Genomic DNA, 21,689 nt, shown 5'->3' with positions numbered 1-21,689 from the left:
AAATGAATATATGTTGAGGCTTAAATGTTTTAAGACATCTTTTAATATAATTTGTATATACTAAAGTTTAAATGTTGTCATGAAAACTCTTTTTTTTTGTTTTAATATTCCAGGGAATAACAAGTCACAAAGGGAGGAGCTGGACTCTATCCTCTTTCTTTTTGAGGTAAGTTTCAGTCGATGAATTTAGCTTTTTTTTTTTTTTGAATCATAATTGATTATACATATTTTTGGGATTCCGTGTTGACACATGTGGATCAAATACACATATATTGTTACAAATTGTACTTATTCTTTATGCCCCTTGTCCGATCTCTCCCTCTCCCCCTCTCCCTCCCACCACTGATAACCCTAGATTTCTTCTCTCCTTCTGAAAGAATAATGGTTACTCTGTTGATTTGTTGCCTAGATGATCTGTCCAATGCTGAGAGGTATGTTCAGGTCCCCCAGTATTATCATAGAGCAGATGCTTCTTCTGTCACTCTGAAATGGGCTTTGTGGAGAGAGACATCCTCTTCTTTGGTGTCTGCTGGTGACTCCTTGTATCATTGCACTCCAGTGGCCGGTGGACCATATGTGTGGTGGTTGTGATGTCTAGCCACTTTCATGGCAGCTGTGGTTACCTTGGTGCCTGTGGTGGGCCACCCACATGGAGGTGATATTTTTGGCATGATCCTTGGCACTGGTGGTGTGCCTGGTTGTAGGGGGGTCCAGTCCCTGGCTCCATACCCCGGTCCCCTGGGTGGGGCCACGAGGCACTGGCAGTGTGCCTGGTTGTGGACAGGGGTCTGGTCCCTGGCTTCAAGCCCCAGGTCCCCTGGTGGGCTCCAAGGCACTGGTGGTGTGCCTTGTCCATAACTAATTTTTTGTCCTTTGCTTACTTCTAAAATGGGGGAACTTCCTGTGGGAACTAGTACTTGAGCTGTGTGGTTGAGCTAAATTGCTGCTTTGCTACTTTTTCCATAGGGAAGGCTTTTTGTGCAGCTCAGGGTTTAATGGTTGACCTTATAGGTACTTCCGGCTCTCCAGAGACCTGGTGCACCTGGGTTGTATAGAAACTCTGATCTGGGTCTGAGTTTTTTCTTCAAACTGCACCCCATCTAATTCTGCATTACTGACTAGTCTCCTCTGAGTGGCCCTGTGCTGATTGGGGGGTGGATCGGCTGTCCTTGCTGTACCCCAGTGTTCTCCTGGTGGGCCTGTCTCCCCCACTGCCCATGCTCCAAACATTTCCCGTGGGACAGGCCCTGTGCCGGTCCCTTGCAGTGACTTACTGGCCTCTGAATGGTTCTCCTTTTTCAGCTGTTCTGGCTCCTTACTCTTGTATGGGTCCATGGGAACCCTATTAGTGGTCTTGCTGTCCTGGAGGCCACCAAGGCCCTCTTCTCCCCTGTGCCTCCAAGGAACTCCATCTGAAGGACACAGTTGCGGCTTCTGCTGGCTACTGCTCCACGTGCTCAGCAGCTCCAGCGTTAAAGCGGCCGCAGCCCAAAACACTCCGAGCAGTTTTTTCTTTCTCTCGTCATGGTTTCTCCCGCCTTCATGAACTCTGTAGGTCTCTCCTCCTCTTCCGCTGAGCTCCATCGGCCCCAGCTTGGCTGTTGTTACATTTTTATAGTTGTAAATTGGTTGATTTGTGGGAGAGAGTGAAGCTGGGGACCGTCTATTTTGCCATCTTGACTGGAACTGATTAATTTAGCTTTTATGATTCTTTTTGAAGTAAGGTATTTTAGATCTTTAATTTCACTTGAAGACAAAAATGGCTATTGATGGACATGGATCCCCTCCCCTCTCCCTCCTTCCCTCCCTCCATATTTACAAATAGTGCTGCAAAGAATGTTCTTATGATTTTCTTTTTGTGCAGTCTGTGAGAGAATATTTCCTGTATGGGTACCTAGACATGAAATTATTAGATAGAAGAGTATGCACATTTTAAATACTAATAGATATTGCAAAGGTGCTGTCTAAAAAGGTCATGTAAACTTATATGTAAATCTTATGTAAATTTCTTATACCCTAACAATGTAGATGATTTGTCTTTTTAATATGTGTAAATCTGACCTGCAAAAAATCATTGTAATATATATTTTTCTTACTTGTAGTGAGATTGTGATCTTTGTATGTGTCTCTGTATGTTCATTTGAGTATTCTCTTCAAAGCTGGAACAATGGGTGTAGTTTTTGATTTATTTAACTTTAAATCTTTGTTGTCCAAATGTATTAGAGAAAAGGCCAGATTACAGATACCTGGAGAACTACACTCAGAACCAAATTATAGGTTTTGAAAGTTAATGGTTGATTTTCTAGAAATTATGCATGGTTTGAAGGGATCTGTGCTTAGTTGCTATGAGAAGAAAAACTTTTATGGCTGTATAGGAAAGGCCTACTGTGTACTTGCTGCAGAACTGGCTAGAGGGATAAGCCAGAGGAGAAAAGCTCTTCATGGGTGTATGGTGAGAGGCTTTCTGGGTTCATGGAATAAAACAGGATATGGGAAACTTCCAGCCCAGGACTTGGCTCCTGGCTGGTGTGTAATAACTGTGGTTCCTCTTTCTCTCCTTTGAAGGCCATTCTCCTTCCCCAGAGTAACAGACATTGATTCATGGCATATTTTGTGGTGATTATTGTGTTTCCTGTGGTTACTCTCCTGTGAATGAAACCTGAGCAGAGGAGTTGTTTTTAACAGGAGCTTTGATTGAATCTATCACTTAAATATGTCAACTGACCATCGTTTGTTTGAACTATTCCATTTACTTAAATTATTGTATTTATATAATGGCTGATGCATTTACTAAAGAATACATGCAAGTTATAAAGGATGATAATAAAGCCCATGCTCTTAACACCCTCCCTCTCTCCCATTTTAAAAACTAGAAGCTTCTTAGATGCTCTTCCTTGACACAATCCTTTCTCACCTCTGGAGGGAGTCACTTCCATGCATTTTATTATTCTCTTTCTTTTAAAAAATGTTTATACCACATGTATTTGTATCCTTAAATAATTTATTGTGTAGTTTTGCTTTGTTTTGCATGTAATAGAAATAGTCTCATATGGTATGTAATCATCTGTGATGTGTCTTTTACACTCAACATTATTTCTGATTTATCCATATTTTTAAACTTAGCTCTAGTTCATTCATTCCCACTGCTGGATTAAATGCATATATGTGATTTATTTAATTTCTACATTTTATCTTTAGTTTTTTTGGTTTTCTTGGTAGACAGTTGGATTGTCTGTGAGTAGTGAATGGATAAACTTGCCAGTTAATTTGTTTTCCTTGTCTTATGGCACTGGCTCAGCCCTTTAGTACATTGGAAAATAGAAGTGATAAAGGTGGTCATCCTGTTTCTGATCTAAAGAGAGTTTTGTTAATGTTTCACCATTAAGAATAATGTTTTCTGTAAGTTTTTGGTAGATTCAATATCAGATTACATAAGTTTATTTCTATTCCTACTTTGGTAAGATTTATAAAAAAAATTATAGATGGGTTTTGAAGTTTTCAAATGTTTATTTCTACACTGATTGAGATGATCATATGATGATTCTTCTTGAGTACTAAAGTGGTAAATTACGTTCTAAATTTTTGGGTAGACTAATAACTTGTTTGCATTTTTGGCTGTACTTTCACAACTGGGGCTGGCCTAAATTTCCCTTGCTTACATTTTTGACTGGTACTGCTATGAAGGTTATACAACATGTTGTCAAGCATTTCTTCTTTTTCTATTATATAGAGTAATTTGTAAAAGATTAGAACAATCTGTTGCTGGAATTTTTTAGTTCCTATAAAAACATCTGAAACTAGTGCTTTTTTTAATGAAAAGATTTTAACAACTTTCAATTTCTTTAATAGTTTTAGGATTAAATTAGGATTACTCAGGTTTTCTGTTTTTTTCTTGATTCAGGTTTGATAAATTATATATTTTTCTAAGGATTTGAAGAATTCTGAGAATTTGTATTATTACCAAAGTTTTAAAACTTATTGACACAAAGAAGCTTCCCTTTGAAGGGTCATAATCTCTTCAGTTTTATCTGCCTTAGATCACTCTTCATTGTCTTCAAACAGTTGTTATTTGTACTATACATAGTAGTAGTACTAGTGGTATTTGTGTCACACTTTTACTACCTGCTAGCTGCCATTGCAACAGTTTTAAACTGTTTTTGGTATAATTATTGTTCCTTTAAATGTCTTTTCTTTCTGGCTTTTCTTATGATCTTTTTGTAGTCTTTGGTGTTCTGTAGTTTCACCACAAGATGTTTAGTTGAAGACTTTATCTTGCTTGTTGCTCCTTATGTGCTTCCTGTGTCTCTGGACTCTCCTATCTTTTATTGTTTCTATAAATTTCTCAGCTGTTGTCTTCTCAAATATCAACACTTTTCTTTCTGGCCATACTTTCTAGGATTCTTATTTAAACTTCTTTATCTATCCTCCCTGTCTTGTAAGCTTGCTTTTATTTTCTCTCCACAATCTCTCTGTGTTGCGTTCTGGGAAATCTCTTTAGTTCTTTCTTCCAGTTCACTAACTCTCTTCATTTGGATCTAATCTGCTTGTTACCCAACCTACCGAGCTGTAAATATCAATACTTTTTTTTTCAGGTTTTAACAGTTCTTTTGGTTTGGCATTTGCATGTGGCTAGTGCTTTTGATAGTCTCTTGATCCTTGTTCATTTTTAGATATCTTTTACTTTCTTAAACATTTACTATTCACTATATCATATTTTATATCTGATAATTCTAATATCTGAAGTCTTTAGTTGTCTAAATCTGTTGGTTATTTCAGCTGTCTTTCACTCACAGTGGCTTCTTTTCTTGCATATTTTGTGATATTTCATTTTGACATCAGTATTAATTGAACACAGATTTAATATTTGTTAATCTTGATTTCTTCCAGGGGGTTCTTCTTTGCCTTTACCAGAAGTCTAGGAATGCCCTTGATTGTGATCATTTTAGCTCCATTCAAGGGTCCTGGTTTATTTATGGAATTTCAAATTAAATTTCCCAAACTTACCGTGGGGTGAGGACTGGGGGCTGGAGGGAACAGATAGCTGCAGATCCTAGGGCTGATGTTGGCATTAGCTCCCTGGCACCCTGCATTCTTTTCCCTTTGCTTGTTGCTCAAACATCAGGTTTTGGCTCACTTTTCTTCAGCCTCCTTTCCTCTTCTCTTTTCATTCCTACTTCCTCCCTTACCATTTTTTTAGTTCTTGTTAGTTTCTTTATGTTCTCCAAAGCCCAGAAATGTTTTGGGCATTTTATTTGCTGTTGTTAATCTCAGGGCTAGTTGTCCTGCAGCAGGAAAGCCCTTCCGAGACCCTAGTCCTATAATTTCCACAGAGAAAGTTTTGTTACCTTCCCTTCCTGTCCAAAAATTCTATACTTAGGAGTGTGTTATTACTGATATATTACCATCTACAGAAGATTAGTTGCCTATATAATAGAACAAATATATATTCTTCAAAGCTTCATAAAACATTTATTATGCATAGTAAATATGAATGAATAATGAACTCGTGTTACTTTTGTTTATGCTTCACACTCTGTCTCTGGCTTTAGAAGGTAGGCTATAATTTGTATATTTCATTCCGGGTACTAAGTAACTTCATTGCTCCTTTCTATGTTTAGTGCCTTATAAAGAGATGGTTTATGAGGGTTTGGAGGTGAATACTTATCAATGTGTAAATAAATGGGGAAAGCTTCCTTTAGAAGAAATGGAATTATTAAGACATGTTAAATCACAAAAGGGATACTGTGTGGAAATATTCTATAAACAAGAAGTGGGTTAGAAGAAAGCATAGAAGTAAGAGAGTTAAGAAGTCATGAAAGAAGAGTGTAAAGAGAGCTGCTGCTTGCCTTTGTAAGTCAGGGGCAAACTGAAAGGGAACCTTTGAAAAAGGAAATGGTAGTTTTTATATTGGGTGAGCTACTGGAGTCATTACAGTGTTCTGGAAAAGTGATGTGCCCTCAAGGCTGCCAGCCCAGTCCAGGTCATGGTTTCAGGAAGTGAACAGACCTTTCAGTACCTTTCAGTCTTCCTTTGTCCCTAGTGAAAGCACTTACATCCTTTAGAAGCTGACCTTCCAGCCACCTTTGCTTATAGCTTCTAATCTGGGTTCCACTTAAGGATTCTGTTCTTGTTGGTTCATGGAGATGTTTATCACATTTTTTATTGTGGTTGTGACTCTACTTCTACTTTCCTTTTTAAAATATATTTTATCTATCATTGCTGTGTATTTCAAATGGAGGTGTGGAGATAATGGTGTGGGAAAAACATGAATTTACTTTGCCATCTTGACAAGAATGTAAATGTTTTACATGAACCATCCTGTTTAATCCTTTCCTTCTGAGGTAGGTCTTTCTTCCTAGTTTTTATAAATGAAAGAATGGGGTCTTTGTGGAGTTTTTCTTAAATTACCTTCATGCTGCTTACCACTTAGGAGTCTTGATATTGTACTGCCTCTCAAGCTGTCTTCCACAGGCCATCTATGTCAATATGTATCTATTCTAGTACAGTTCATTTATTCAGTCGTCTGACACATTTATTGGTACTTACTGTGTGTCAGGCACATATCTAGGTGCTGGAGGTACAGTAGTGAGCAAGACCAGACAGAGCCTCTTGTCATTATGGAGCATATGGTAACATTTCATGGTCAGCTGAAGAGTTCAATGGTGAGAAGGAACTTATGTCAGAACTCCAGTAATGACCTTCTGAGTCACAGAAAATCCTGAATGGCCCTTTTCAGAAGTGACATTTTGGTGATGGCCCTTGAGGTAGTTACCTGTATGGGAGAAAGGAAGATTGGTGTAAGGAATGTGAGGCACCTGGCAAATAGGCCTCAAGGTCAAATAATTTACTTGACCTTGAGAACCTTCTAGATTGAACTCTTGAGAGTTTTGTGTTTTTTTAATGATACCGTATGGTTAGACACACAGACATGAAAAATAATTGTCATGAAGGAAGAAGTTTTAATTATACTCACAGTCCTCTAGAAGCAGGAGGCACAGCATGCCACACAGGCCACAGAGGGAAGCAATGAGGCAAAGTCAGCAGGCAGAGAGAGAGAAGAACTGAGGGAAGGAGGCTTTATTGTCGTCTTTGCAGGAAGGAATGGGCAAGGCAAGGTTAGCAAACTAAGCAGGCTTGGGGTTGGACAGTTTGAATAGTTTCAGTGGACTCTGGACTATAGAGGTGGCCCCTTGGTGTCCAGTACCTGACCCCTGGGTGATTAGGGCAGGGGGATAGTGTCCTAGAGTGTGAGAGCCCATAAAAGGAGGTGGTTGGGTTATGGATTTGGAATTGGTTGGTTTGTGAATTAAACACATGTTCTCAGGCACTATCGCTAGGAGTCAGCTAACCCTGGGAGGGGCAGTCCTTCCCAGGTCAGCAAGGCTGCACACGTCAGAGCATCAAGAATAGAGAAAGGAAGAAAATATGATTAATGCAGAGATACTGTTGCAAGCTGTCTGCCATGTTGAATGCCATCCCCTTTTTGTAAAGGAATGGAATTGTTTGGAGATATAATTTATATAGTTAAGTAAGTTTCTAGAATTTTACAGCAAGGTATTTCCTTGCCTCTCACACTCCAATTAAAATACATCGACAGAAGAGGTTTAATTTCAAAACTTGCATGTGTTCTGGCATTGGAATATTCCTCATTCAGCTGTTTTTCAAAGAGTTAGAAATCACAGATAAATAGGACATTTGATTTCTAGATTTCTTTTTCGAAATTTTATCTAAATTTCCCTACCAAATTAAACCTTGTTTTTATCTTGTTATTATTCTTTCTAGAGAACTGAATGGGTTCTTTGTAGAATCCATACAGTGTGGCCCAAGCTGGTCTAACACTAGAGGGTCTCAGTGTAGCTTTCCTTCCCATTTCATTGTTGTTGTGTCAGACTGTCAGGCTCTTGCTGCTTTGGCCCTCTTTCTACCTCTTTCCCCTCGGTTTCACTTCTGCCTCTTGGTTTATGCATTTCTCTTTTCAGGGACTGCCCTTTGCTCTTCTCCCCATGTGGCCCATTCTTTCAGGCTCTGTTCAAACCCATTAATTTCTTCTGGCAACTCCAGCTATAAGTGCTCATTCTTTCCTGTGAATTTGTATAACACTGTTGTTTGTTATTATTTGATTATAGCTGGATGCTCTTAGTTATCCCTTAATGTCTTTGCTTCTTAATGAGACTATAAAGTTCTGGAGGCCGTCAATCACTACTTATAATCCTTTGTATCCCCCACAGTGATTTGCACTTGTTAATATTTATTGTTGGATTAAAGTCTCTTAAATTCTCAATTTATCTCCCATGAATTTATTTGATATTTTTATGTTAAAAACATTTTCTTTTCTCATTTAAAACTCTTTGGATAAAAAAGATAGGGTAAAGGTATAAAAAGAGCTGACTAGGTTTAGATCAGGCTTTGACATTAACAAGCACAATGGAGGCCTCAATGGAGGTACTCAACCTTTCTCTGCCTTGGCTTCCATGTCCATAAGGGACTTCGATGAACTCTGGGATCTCTTCCAGCTCTACAAACCTATGGTACTACCAATGTAGCTTTGTTTAAAGTTTTCTAACAAGAAGTCTTCAAAATGAGAAGTTCATGGGATAAGTCTTTTCTAGCATGAAATTTAGTTTTATGCTTTTATTTAGTTTTAAATATTAAATTGACTTCACTGTGATTAGCCTTTGAATCTCTAAACATCTCAGTCTCTTTACCTCTAGAGCAGCATTGTCCAATAGAACTTTCTGTGATAATGGAAGTGTTCTTTATCTACACTGTCCATTGAGGTAACAGTAACCACATGGGGAATTGAGTGCTTGAAATGAAGCTATTATAACTGAGGAACTTAATTTTTAAATTTAAGTAATTTTATTTTATTTGAATTTAAAACTAAATATCTACATGTGGCTAGTAACTACCGTATTGGACAGAGGAAGCTCTAGAGTCTTCCAATAGAGCTGTGTTTCATCATTTGAAAGACCATTCCTCTTTGTTAAACACTTGGTTAAATCCTCAGCATCTTGTACTTCTGTGTCCTTGTGGGACTGGGGACTTTAACTTAAGGTTTAAGTTTTTACTGAGTTGGTTTCTCTGGGTTTCTTATTATTACCAAAGTGCCCTTGGCTGGGGGGAATGAGCATTTATCTCCACGGGCTGGGGAAGCATGGCTCCAAAACGGCCTTCTGCAGATGCAAAATTGAAGAGCCATGCTCAATTTCATTTTACTGTTTTCATGCTTGATTTAAAATGAAAGTAATGTTAAATAATAGCCAGTCAAATTACTTAGTACTTCATTTCCCTGCCACATTTTCCACCTTTCTTCATGCACCCCCCCTCCAAGATAAAGAAAACAATTTCAGTGTCATTCCAGGACAATGCACTGTGTCTCTTCTTTGCCCCTCCTTTGGTGGGGTAGATTCTGGTTTGAGAGGCATTGACATAGGAGGCACACTGCAGCAGGTGAGCTATGTAGGTGACATCTGGGCTTCTTACAGGGCATACAGAGGAAGGGAAATTATACCACGGTCACCAGCCTTTGTTTTTCCTTTACTGTTAAAGATGCCAATTTGATTAAGATTTTCTGCAGGCGTCCTCCATACTGACGTCCTGCAGTGTGGTGGTGATGGTGTATTGGATGACAGGACTCATGTGTGTGCAGTCTTGCTGGGTGTAGTTGTGTTTGGGAGTCATACTTTGACCAGTGGTGAATCTGGGGCTGTAGTGCAATCTGTATCTTACTTTAAAGAATTTCAACACTGGGTCTCTTGTTCTTCATTGCTCTAAGTGAGCTTATATAGATTTAGCCTTATAGGTTTAGCCTCTTAATTCTTTTCCTCAAAGTAGGGGGAAAGGACTTTTAATGTCTTTCCTGACAGTAGTAACACAACTGGATCAGTGTGGAGCCTGGATTATGCAAAAGAAGGTGAAACAAACTGGTTTTCACTCTCCATGCCATTGCTTTGTATATGCCATCCAGTAATTTGAATGTGGATTTTATTTCACCTACAAATGCATTTATTTATTTATAACTTTTCACATTTAATAGCACTGTTCAACTTCAGATATTAATAGTGAATTTCCTGAAGAAAAACTAGAATTATGAATATGATAGATGTTTAATTTGGAGATGCTTGTTTCCCTTTCTTCTTCCCCTCTTCTCCTCTCTTTCCTCTCCCTTCACCCCACTTCCTTCTTTTGTTGGAACTGTATGTCTTTTATAACTCTTTGAAAATAAGAACAAATCAGGAGCTCCTGAGGAGGTTCAGAGAAAGTGCTTGGGCTGCATCCTAGGAAGTCAGCACATTCCAGCTAGGTGTCTTAGGTTGAAGTCCCTTTTCTTTCTTCATGCAATGGCTAATGCCTTTTCTTACAAGCAAATAACGCACAGCAAAATGAAGGCCTCTGGTTATCATGACCAGACCATTGGGCGACATTTATGACATGGAGGAATATATTTTAGTGTTTGAAAATATTTTAAATGATTATAGAAGTGTATAATTATTCTGGCTGTCTTTACAACATTAGTCATAATTGGGATTTTCATTGATGTTGAACTCTTTGTTGGGAACACCCCCAAATGATAGCATTATTGTTATGGCATGGTGTGATCTGCTCTAAGATACGCCTTGAGACGTGCTCTGCAGGGGTTGTAGTAGAAAACCAGGTGGCTAGGTGTGCCCATTCTCACTGGTGTAACGTGTTGCCTGTGGTGGTGAATTAGCTCTGTAATTGCTCCTCAGTGCTATGCTCTATACTGGATACTGGGGAAATAATAAAACACAGGGCCCGGATCTTTTATTTCTGTAGTACATGGTTATTCTGGTGTCCTCTTTTGATTGTGTAATGTTTATGATCTCTACATACTGGATGATGGAAATGAAATATGAACATCTAGTTCTTTCTGGAGATTCTTTGAATGCATGGTTTGTGGTTAAAATTTATCTTAATAATTTGAATTAGACCACAAGCGTCCAAGTTGAAAGGAGCCATTTTCAATGGACAATTTAACTTCCAAATTTAATATTCAAGACTGCAGTCTTCCTTATGCATTGAGACTTATAGGTAAGAAATTTGGGATTGGGTATATCCAACATGATATACCAAATTACCCCCTGGGGGAAGGGAAACTGGAGATAAGATGTTTGTGGAAGTCTGAAATTACATTCTTGTGATTACCTGTTGCAACCCAGGTGCCATAAGCTTCCTGTTGTGCTGGCCCCTCTCACATAGTGTGCCACTAGACTTGTTGGTAACTGACACCCTAAAGAGGAGGTTCTATAGAAGAAAGTGCTAGCAAATGCTTCTAAGAATCCTTTAAGGGCAGGTGGTAGAAACCACTTCAAGGCTAAATATATGGAAATTTCACAATAAAACTTGGGCGTGTTTTATTTATTGTGAGAACATCAGAAGACATGCAAAGAGCCTTTTTCTCCCTTTAAACTGATTAAGATTAATGTTTTAACACAATTTGGATGAGTTGGTTTCTTTTTAAAAAATACATTTAGGGGCCGAACCCGTGGCTCACTCGGGAGAGTGTGGTGCTGGGAGCACAGCGGCACTGGTGTGCCGAGGCCGCAGGTTCGGATCCTATATAGGGATTGCCGGTGCGCTCACTGGCTGAGCGTGGTGGGGGTGCCACCAAACCAAGGGTTACGATCCCCTTACCGGTCACACACACAAAAAATACATTTAGGAGAGACTTGTACAAATAACGTGCTATCTTGTTAATTTTCTATTGCTTCTTTTCTGTTTGTATGTGTAGTGTTGTGGCTGTTACAGAGTGACACCTAGCGTTTGATATGTTCGTGACACTGGACAGGTTGGAAGGGAAGAGTTTGGCTCTAAGCCTTCTGTGCAACGGCTGTTCCTGCAGACCTTGGGCATTTGTTGAGTGAACTTGACAAAGTGGCCAGTTCTGAGTGGACCTGCAAGTCTTCAACACTTTCTAACTGTGCTGAGGCTGTCATTTACATTTCTGGGATGACGGGAACCAAGTAGTGGCATCTCACTAGGTCTTTGTTATTTTTTTATTCATTACTTATATGGAAACTTTCTGGAAGTGAATTATTTTTCTCTTGTAAGAAATAGCACAGAAAAACAGCCAACTAGTTGTGCTGGTACCAAAATTGAAGAGATCTGAAAAATGTAATAGTTTTTAGCCAGAAAATAGAAGCTTTCATGAAATGAAGATTAACACGGCAGATTTGGTGACTGAGATCTCCTATGTGAGATCCTTGTGTGAAAAGAAGACTCCTCTTGAATTTGTTTCAGCAAGTGCTTTTTTCAGGACAAAACCCACATATTATGGGTAGAATTATATGATACTAATTTGGGGATTTGTGAAGGTCACTAGATGTTCTCTCATTAAAAGTGAAGAGTCTAGTGCAATGTGATTTTGTTTAAAAAAAGATTAGACCTTTGCATGATCTTAAGCAAAGTGATAAAATAACCTCTTGAAATCTGTCAAGTGCCTATGCTTCCAAGTATTTGAATATTGCATTTTTAGTACCTAATAAAAATGACTTCGTATTTATCTATTTTGTTCATCATTGGTGGTATTTTTCTCTATACCATGGTTCTCTACATCTTGTGCTGGTGTTCTTTGATGCTTTTTTCTGCCCTCTACCTAAGCCTTTGTTCAGCACCTCAGTTTTCACTTACCGAAGTATCCTGCTAATCGGTCTTTTGGTCTGAGATATTTGTCCCCTTCTGTCTTCCTCACCCACATTAAATGGTCCCTGTGTCATGTGTTTCTGACTCCCATTGCCTTAAGGACAGAGGTTGAACTCCCTAGCATGGTATTCAAGGCCCTTCCTGATCTGTCCTCTGCCTCTTTCTCTATCCTTCATCACCTATTTTACGTCTGCCTCCACTGGTAAGCACTTGAAGGTCCCAGGCAAGCACCTTTTTCCTGCTGTTTAGTGCCTAAAATGCCCTTCTGTGCCTGGCTCATTTCTGTGTATCCTTCAAGATTAAGTTCAGGGGTGTTCTCTCTTTGGAAGAATGCCTTGTCTGTCCTCACTTCCTGTGCATGTACTGACATCCCTGATTTTCTTGTCTTTTTCCCTTAGGGCTGAGCTTTTAGAGCAGGAACAGTGTCTTTTATCTCTGAACCTATGATGACTTGCATGGTACCTGGCAGAGAATGGGCACTTAATAAGAGTATTAATTAACTAAAGAAATGATTGATTCAGAGAATATTTGTTTTAATTACCTGTACTACTACCAATTCAAATCCCTGTTCATAGCTTAGTGATTAGCAATGCTTGGAGGTGATTTCATTGTTAGATACCATTTTTGCTTCTATTTTTATTGATTTCTTAATTTAAAATACCTTTTTTTAACTTTTTAAGTTTAAAATTTAGTTTTATTTTTTTCTTGCATTATGGAAAATTCAAGTCTACAGATTTGCCTCTCGTTTCAGCTTTGACAATTTTTGTTATACATGATTCATGTTGTTGATTATTTTTAGTCTATAATCATAGTTTTTTTTAAAAAAAACTTGACTGTTGCTCAGAAGGGTGTTTTAAAATCCCCAAGTACTGTTATGCTTCACTTAACAGTAGGGATATGTTCTAAAAAACGCATCATTGGGTGATTTCATCATTGTGCAAAGTTCACAGAATGTACTTACACATGTAGGTGGTATAGCCTACTGTACACCTACGCTATGTGGTATAGCCTATTGCTCCTAGGCTACAAACCTTTACAGCATGTTCTATACTGAATACTGTAGGCAATTGTAATACTATGGTAAGTATTTGTGTATCTAAACATAGAAAAGGAACTTCTCAGCTCTATTATAATCTTCTGGGACCAGTGTCATATATGTGGCCCTATATCTGGTCATTGACCAAAACATCATTTTACAGTGCAAGACTGTGATTGAGAATTTTTTTAACTCAATGGTGGACTTTCAGTGCATTGAATTTTCTTGTGACCTGTGTAACTCCAATTCTAAGGGATTTATTCACATGGCTTAGAAAAGTAACTTAGTGAATGTTTTATGAATGTTAGGTTTTGTGAGCTGCAATTTTCTCTCTCTGTATATATATCTATTATATCAGTCTTACTATAGTATATTCAAATTACTATATTCAAATCTGGTGCATTGGTACTGTATTGTTGGTTTTATACATCAAAGATAGTGTGTTAAAATCTCCCATTATATAAATGTTTTTCCCCTTGAGTTTTTATAGTTGTTTTATTTTCATGCTACGGTATTTGTTGCATAAAGATTTATAAGTATTATAGCTATTATAAATTAAATATTTAATCTATTCAAAATTATTTGCTTAGTCCCCTTTAAAGTCTTTTCACTTGATATTGTTTTGTTGTTGGGGTATGTGCATACACACCCCATACATCATTTTCTGTGTTTTATTGTCAGTATTTCTGTGTTCAAAACCCAGTTCTGATGGACTTGGTCTTTGGTAGGGGAATTTAACATGCTTATACTTTTCTTCTAATTTTGTTTTTGGGGGAGAGGTTACTGGTTTTTGCTTTGTGGAATAAGCTTTGTAATTTGGGAGGTGTACTTTCTGTTTTCTTTCATCCTAATAATTATCTCGAAGTTAACAAAATACTATTGAACTGTTTTTCTTCTAATTATCCATATCAAGAATAAAGCAGTATTTGATGATAGCTGCATGCTTTTACTATAACCACATGTATCTTTTGTACTTCTCACTTCTTAGCTATTTTAAGCAGTTTATACCCAGATTATTTTATTCTAGTATTTATAGAATGTTACTTCTTTTATGTTAATTGTTTTGGGAATTTATTTTTTATTATAATTTTAGCTTCAATTTTGTAAATATAGCTTACTGTCACAATGTGTATACCCCTCCCTTGTATTTGAATTGTTTATTTTGATTAATCTCTGTATTTACTGAAATATGAATCATTTAGTATGTTGAGAAAGGAAGACATACTGGCTGATGTACTTTCAGCTCTAGAATATCTTTCTTTTAACCTCAAACATAAATAGCTGGCTATCTAATTTTCAAATTATATTCTTTTTCCACCTTAAAACTCTGAATTTTGTTTGCTTTTCAAAATAGCTATAATTTACTCTAGATATCTTTATCATATACTGCACTGTTATGTGGGCGCTTGATCTGCTTTGGGGCTTCTTTTGTTCTTCTGCATCTGTGTATTCTGATGCCCCTTCTACTTGGCTTGGTCTACAATGAGCAGTTGACCACACTGTCTTCTAGTGCAGAGGAAAAGACCACATTGTCTTCTAGTGCAGAGGAAAAGAGGTCAGCCTGATTTTTGTTCCTTGGTGGATAATGTACTTTTTCTGTTTAGGTTTGTGTAGGACTTTTAATTGCATATTGAATTTATAACTCTAAGCATACTATATCTAGATATTTATCTCTGTTCTTGTAACTTATTTAGTTCTGGGAGGCCTTGTGATGTGCAGTGTCTCAGTGCAGGGTTACAGTGTGGGAATCTGCAGCAGGCTCTCTAAATTCATGATTTCCATGTTTTTCATCTCTGTAATATTTTCTGATTTCAGAATGTTACTTATTTATGCATCTGCTTTATTTTTCTAGATCTTGAAAAAGATTCAGTGTCTTCTTGAATCTTTTAAGAACATGAATCAAAAATTCTAAAAAATTACTCTATTTTTTCAGCAAATCTATTTCAGAAGGAGGAATTGCCATTCCTCTTTAGGACGTCTCCTCCTTTGCTGAACCATCATTCTAGGTATGTTCCACTTTCATGGGAGGCAGATATTGAGTCACCTCCCCAGTCCCCAGTGCCTCTTTGCAGTTGCATTTGTACTTTGTTCAAGCAGTAATTCCTCTAAATGTTTTCCTTGTAGATGAGGTCCTTTACCCTTTCCTGATCTTCATTGCTTAATCAGGTTTTCTAACATTTTAATATTGGTTGATTTCTAAAATACAGGAGGGGGAAATTAAATGCTCTCCTTTTTTTTTTTTATTTATTATATTACATATTTCCTTTAGATATCTTTGCCTTGTATTTTAAGTCTAATTTTGAAATGTTTTTATTCATTTTCTCGTTAGCCAAGAAAAGTATTACTTCTTGAGTGATGATCTAATCAATTATTGAGATTTAACATAATGTTTAAAAACACATTTCCATTATCACTTATCTCTATCAAATGCCTGCTCACCAGGTTCTTTGTTTTCACCATATTAGAGCAGGACTACTTTCCTTAAACATTTGCATTTCCTGCCTGTACATGTGGACTAAAATTAGAATTCCTTTTGTCTTTCTTTTTTCATTTTTCACTCATTACTTATTAGGAAACATTGTGTGCAGGCACTGTTCTTGATGTTAGGGATACCAGATGGTTAATAGTGGGTCCTTTTCTCAAGGAATTCAGCATCTAATGGTGGAGTGGACCTTATGCCTGTCCAGCTGAGAAGTGTGCCAGTGAAGGGTCTGGTTGAGAGGGCTCCTCACAGGAGGTGATGTTTGAGTTTGGTCTTAAGGACTGAAAAGGATGTGACAAGATGGAGCTGTGCTTTCCTTACTCCATAACAATGGCTAGGATTGGAGAGTGTACTGTACTGGCTGGGATTGCTGGCATAAGAAGAACAGGATTACTTTTTTTTTTTTTTTTAGCTAAAAATATAGTCATTTTATTTTTAAGACATCTGTTTCTTCATTTTAGCTCCATTTTGCTTAAATTTTAAGGTTCTAAAGAAGTGTTGACACTCAGTTCAATAAAAGTATTCTGTCTGCATCAAAGAATCGAGTCATTTTAGTGAGAGGTGAGTGGCCAGGCCCAAGACAACTGAAGGACATGCTGCCCTCTCTGTAGGTCTACCTGGAAGTGTCCATGCCACTGGGTTCCTACACACATGGGTCCTCCTGAAACCAGACTGTATTGGTAGCGCAGGCATTCACAGGGTGTTTTCTTTAAACTGAACTGTCAAGTTCTCATCATAAGTTTTCTGGACTTTTGTTACTCAACGGGTCAAGTAACTAAGACCTCTATTCTTTTAAACAAAACCTTCTTTTCCTCCCTGGTCAGCATTTTATTTACCTAGCACTCTTGTGTTATGTGGCTAGTCTGAGGAAGTGTTGCACCCTACACTCTCTACTTTCAGACATAGGTTTAGTTGGTCATTGTTTTAGCAGATTACTTTATGTAAGTTAGCATGTAATATTTTCCTTATTCTTCACTGTCCTGCCTTTCTAAGTGGAATTGAAATCATGTGTGAATCCACTGGGATATTTTGCAATCATTTGGTAATAATTTGAAAAAAAAAATGTTTCCCACACAAATTAAACAAAGACCAGCAGTATTAAAGTACACTATAGCATCTTGTATAAACTCCAGCTTACATTTCACATTATTCCTGGTCATGCAGTAGGTTCAGAAGAAAAAAGGACTATGGATAATCAGTTAAAAGAATGACAGATTCCCTGATGTGCTGATCAGTAGTAATACCTAATTTTGATGTCGAGTGTGCTATAATGGATTACCATATAGATGCAGCTGAGCACTGAGCATTAAATAGAGCCATGTGTTTTTCAGAAAAGTAATATTTATTCACACTGTGTGGATTTCTTGAAATTTTTTTATTTTATTTTACTCTGCAGTGAAACTACAAACAAGATGTCAATAGCTTATATGGCATCCACAGCAGTGTAGTTTAGAATATTGGCTGCAGTAGAAGAAATGTCAGATTGTGTTTGCCTCAGTAAAGGTAGGCTTCTTCTGGGACTTTCTGAGGGACAGGCTTAGCATTTAGACATAGATGGTTGTATTGGGCTTTATTTTTATTGACCTCATAGACTTTAATGTATGAAAAATGGCCGTTGCAGTATTCGGGTACAAAAAGAAGCATCAGTGTACATAATGTTTTAGCTTTTGTATTGTTATGTAAGATTCTATCCATTTGAGAATATTCTTAGTAACTCAGATATGGTGTTTCATATCCAAACCTTATTGAATTTATTTTTGAGTGTCTTTAAAGTTCATCCATTTTGTGAATCTGAAAACTTTTATCCAGAAATGGTGATGATAGGCCTGACCTCAGAATAAGTTGGAGAGTACTTTTGTGGCAGAATGACAGTATCTGAGCATCTATATATACATCATCTTGCTGTATTCTCTGTTTTTCTTGATATTTAAAAATATTTTTTTTTCTGTTGCATACCAACAAAAGAAAACTAAATAAAGAAGACTACTATGTATTTTGGGAAACTGAAAAGCATGATTCAGTGCCAAGTTGTTTTCCTGACTAAATTAAACATCTGAAGAACAGTGAGCATGCCAGGCATTCATCTAGTCCAAGATAAGATCTATCCTGAATCTTTAATTTTCTCAGCACCTTCTATGCGACATTTTAAAATTAAGTGGCAAGATCGGAATGAGAAGATGATCCTGTAATGTAGCTGGGGTGCTAAGTCCTCCTGAAAGAGAATGCATGAGAAAGTAAGAAACTGAGTCACTGCTGTGCCATTTGCTCAGGTAGAGTGAAAGTATGGAAAGGCCTCAGTGGGATGATGCTTCCATCAGCATGATGTGGCAGCCAACTGATGAGAAACAGTGCCTGGAGAGAGGCCATGTCACTGAAGTAGGGAACACTTCTCTTGGTGCTTCAGCTTTTTGATACAATGAGAATATTCTGATTGATAATTTGAAGATCATTGTGATGCACATAGAGATGTGTTGCTTAGATTCTAGATTCCCCTCCAAGAAAGAATTTGCTGTACAGCTACAAGGAGTGACATTAGCTGTTGGCCTTCAGCTTTCCAGCTTTGGTCATACTCTTCTCATCAGGACCCCCAGCCAATGGCCGAGCAAGGCAGTAGGACAAGGGCCTTGCCATTTCTAGTTATGCAACACTCCCCTAATCTTTGCTCCAGAGTTCCTGCTAGGCTGGTAGAGATCTGTCAGCTCTTTGTCGTGGTCAGAGGCTCCCCTGCTTCTGCCATTTCTCTTTTACACATGTTGCTTCTCAATGAGCAATTTGCAAACCTAACTCCATCACAGTGTCTATTTCCCAGAGAACTCAACTTGCAGTGATTATTATTGATTTGTTTTCAGAGATACTAAACAGGCTTTATGGTAAATTTTTCAGTGATGAGAAAGTATGAGTTAAAGAATCATAAAACTTAGATGCTGTCTCTCTTGCTTGAGTCTGGAGATCTTCCGCCCATCCTTGGATTGTGCTTATTTGCAGCTCTAGAGGTGTTTGTTTGGCCTGGCTGCAGTGAAACTACTGAGACCCTTGTTCTTATTCTCTGTTCTGGAGTTGGGCTTCTTGTTCTAACCTCTTTGCATGTGATGTTTTCCTGTAGGCTGTAGCCAGCTCTGTGGGTTCATGCTCCCTTCTGCGTCATGTTCTATGGCTCATGGGGATGTTCAAGTTTACATTCTGTGGTAGGACAATGCTCACGTGAGTTCTTATTAAGGTATTCTATAGAGAATTGACTTTTACGTCTTCTGATTCTCTTTTAATGTCGTGGAACTTAACAAAGCATAACAAGCCAATTTTTATATTTAGCTCCTTTTTGTGTCATTCATCTAAAATTCATGTTGGTGCATATTGCAAGATGAAGAGCTATTTTGATCCCCGCGCCCCCCCCCCCCCCAAGATAGCAATTTGCCTCTGCACAGTTTATGGATGGATCTCTCATGCCTGGCATTTGGTGTCTGGCTGACAAAGGTTGTGGGTTCTCCAGGAAAGAAGTAACATTGAGCTCACTTAATTTAATGCTCAAGTTATTTTATTGTGTGGTGTCCACTTCCCCATATTTCCTAACGTCTTAAACTTCTTCTAACTAGTTATGCATATAAATAGTCATGAGTATTTCTCATCTTTAAAGTAAACAAACATATAAAGAGCTGGCATATCAAACATTTCTTTCATCCATGCACATTCATCTCTAGCTTCTGCTTTACCTTCTTCACCCTTACCTTCTTAGTAGAACTCCCTCAGCACACTGACATCTCCAGGCCTTCCACTTGTCATCTCATTCTGTACTCTCTCCCAGGGAGTTCTGATATACAAACATTTTCAGCTGCTACCTATATCCTGCCACCATACAAACCCTGCTCCTGCACTCCAGGACCTTTATATCCAATTGCCTAGAAGAACATCTCCGCTAAGACAGTCTGTTGACACCTCAAATTCGAGGATGTCCAGAACCAAACTTGACATGCTTATTCTCCTCTAGTATAACATCCCTTCTGGGTGTTATATCTTGGGTAAACCATTGCTATCTACTGGGAGTCATTCTTGAGTCCTCCACTTACCACAACTACTTTACCCGCCTATCCTGACACATTTACCTCCTGGATATTACTACTGTTTGCTTCTTCTCTTTACCCTGCTAGCCTTGGTCCAGGCCATTTCATCCCTCCTCTGAAATACCAGCGTTGCCTCTTTATTGATGTCTCAGCCTCTCTTCTCAGCATCTCAAACTCACCTCCAGCTGGAACTCATTCAGGGACTGCACACTGCTCCCATGAGACTATTACCCCCCACCCCAGCCTCTCCAGTCCCTCTTCCCCGCTCCTCCCCCACTTACCAGCCAAACTAACCCTCCTGCCACTGCTGTTCCTTTTAGGCATGATTCTGTCTTTGCTTTTTGGCTGGATGATATTCTTTTCTTTCTTGTCTCTCTTGCCCTAGGAAGTAAGGACTAAGTATTTTATTCATATTTATTTTATTTCTGTGCTTCAAATGTGAATTCTGGTGTCTGCTGTGTAGGTATTTTTCACTGAATGGGATTTGGGATGTGTGTGTGGGTATGCTTGAGTGTATGTCAGCATTATCACACAGTAACACAAGATATGGGATAAGTTTTAGAGTTATGGGCTTAAAAGATAACAAGCTGACTTGAATAGACATTTCTCAAAAGAAGATATACAAATGACCAGCAAGCCTGGCTGGTTGGCTCAGTTGGTTAAAGCATAACCTTGTAACACCAAGGTCAGGACTTCAGGTTCAGATTCTGGTACCAGCCAGCTGCCAAAACAACAACAACAACAAAAAACAACCGACAACAAATGGCCAACAAATTTATGAAAAAGTGCTCAACATCACTAATCATCAGGGAAGTGCAAATTAAAATCACAGTGAAGTATCACCTTACACCTGTTAGAATTGCTATTATCAAAAAGACAGAAAAGATAACTGTTGGCGAGGATGTGGAGAAAAGGGAACACTTGTGCACTGTTGGTGGGAATGTAAATTAGTACAGCCATTATGAGAAACTGCATGAAAGTTCCTCAGAAAATTAAAAATAGTATTCCCACTTCTGCATATGTATCCAAAGGAATTTAAATTGGTGTGTCAAAGAGAGATCAGCACTCCTATGTTCATTGCAGCATTATAATTTGCAGCATTATTTACAATAGCCAGAACATGAAATAAACCTAAGTATCCATCAACAGAGGAATAGATAAGGAAAATGTGATATGTATATATACAGTGGAATACTATTTAACCTTAAAAAAGAAGGAGATCATGTCATTTGTGACAACATGGATGGACATAGAGGACATTATGCTAAGTGAAATAAGCCAGGCACAGAAAGATAAATACTGCAACATCTCACTTATATGTGGAATCTAAAAAAGTCTTCTTATAGAAGTAGAGTAGAAGGATGGTTATCAGAGACTGGGGGGTGGGGGAGGAATAGGGGAGGATGGGGAAAAGGAAGATGTTCTCAAAGGAGATAAAGTTTCATTTAGAAAG

At 38.1% G+C, this 21,689-nt stretch overlaps 1 protein-coding gene across 4 annotated transcripts in view; it reads left to right on the top strand.

Annotated features, from left to right (window-relative positions):
- Positions 1-21,689, top strand: part of RALGAPA2 (Ral GTPase activating protein catalytic subunit alpha 2) — a 318,832-nt gene that overhangs the window by 29,824 nt on the left and 267,319 nt on the right. For all 4 annotated transcript variants that reach the window (XM_063113596.1, XM_063113597.1, XM_063113595.1 and 1 more), the window contains exon 3: positions 114-166. In XM_063113596.1, the coding sequence (XP_062969666.1) occupies positions 114-166 (53 nt within the window). The remainder of the gene's footprint in view (positions 1-113; positions 167-21,689) is intronic.

Source organism: Cynocephalus volans, chromosome 11 (genome assembly GCF_027409185.1).
Source record: "Cynocephalus volans isolate mCynVol1 chromosome 11, mCynVol1.pri, whole genome shotgun sequence".
Classification (NCBI taxonomy): domain Eukaryota; kingdom Metazoa; phylum Chordata; class Mammalia; order Dermoptera; family Cynocephalidae; genus Cynocephalus; species Cynocephalus volans.
The sequence above is the reverse complement of the archived record's forward strand: the minus strand, read 5'-3'. Positions and strand labels throughout refer to the sequence as shown.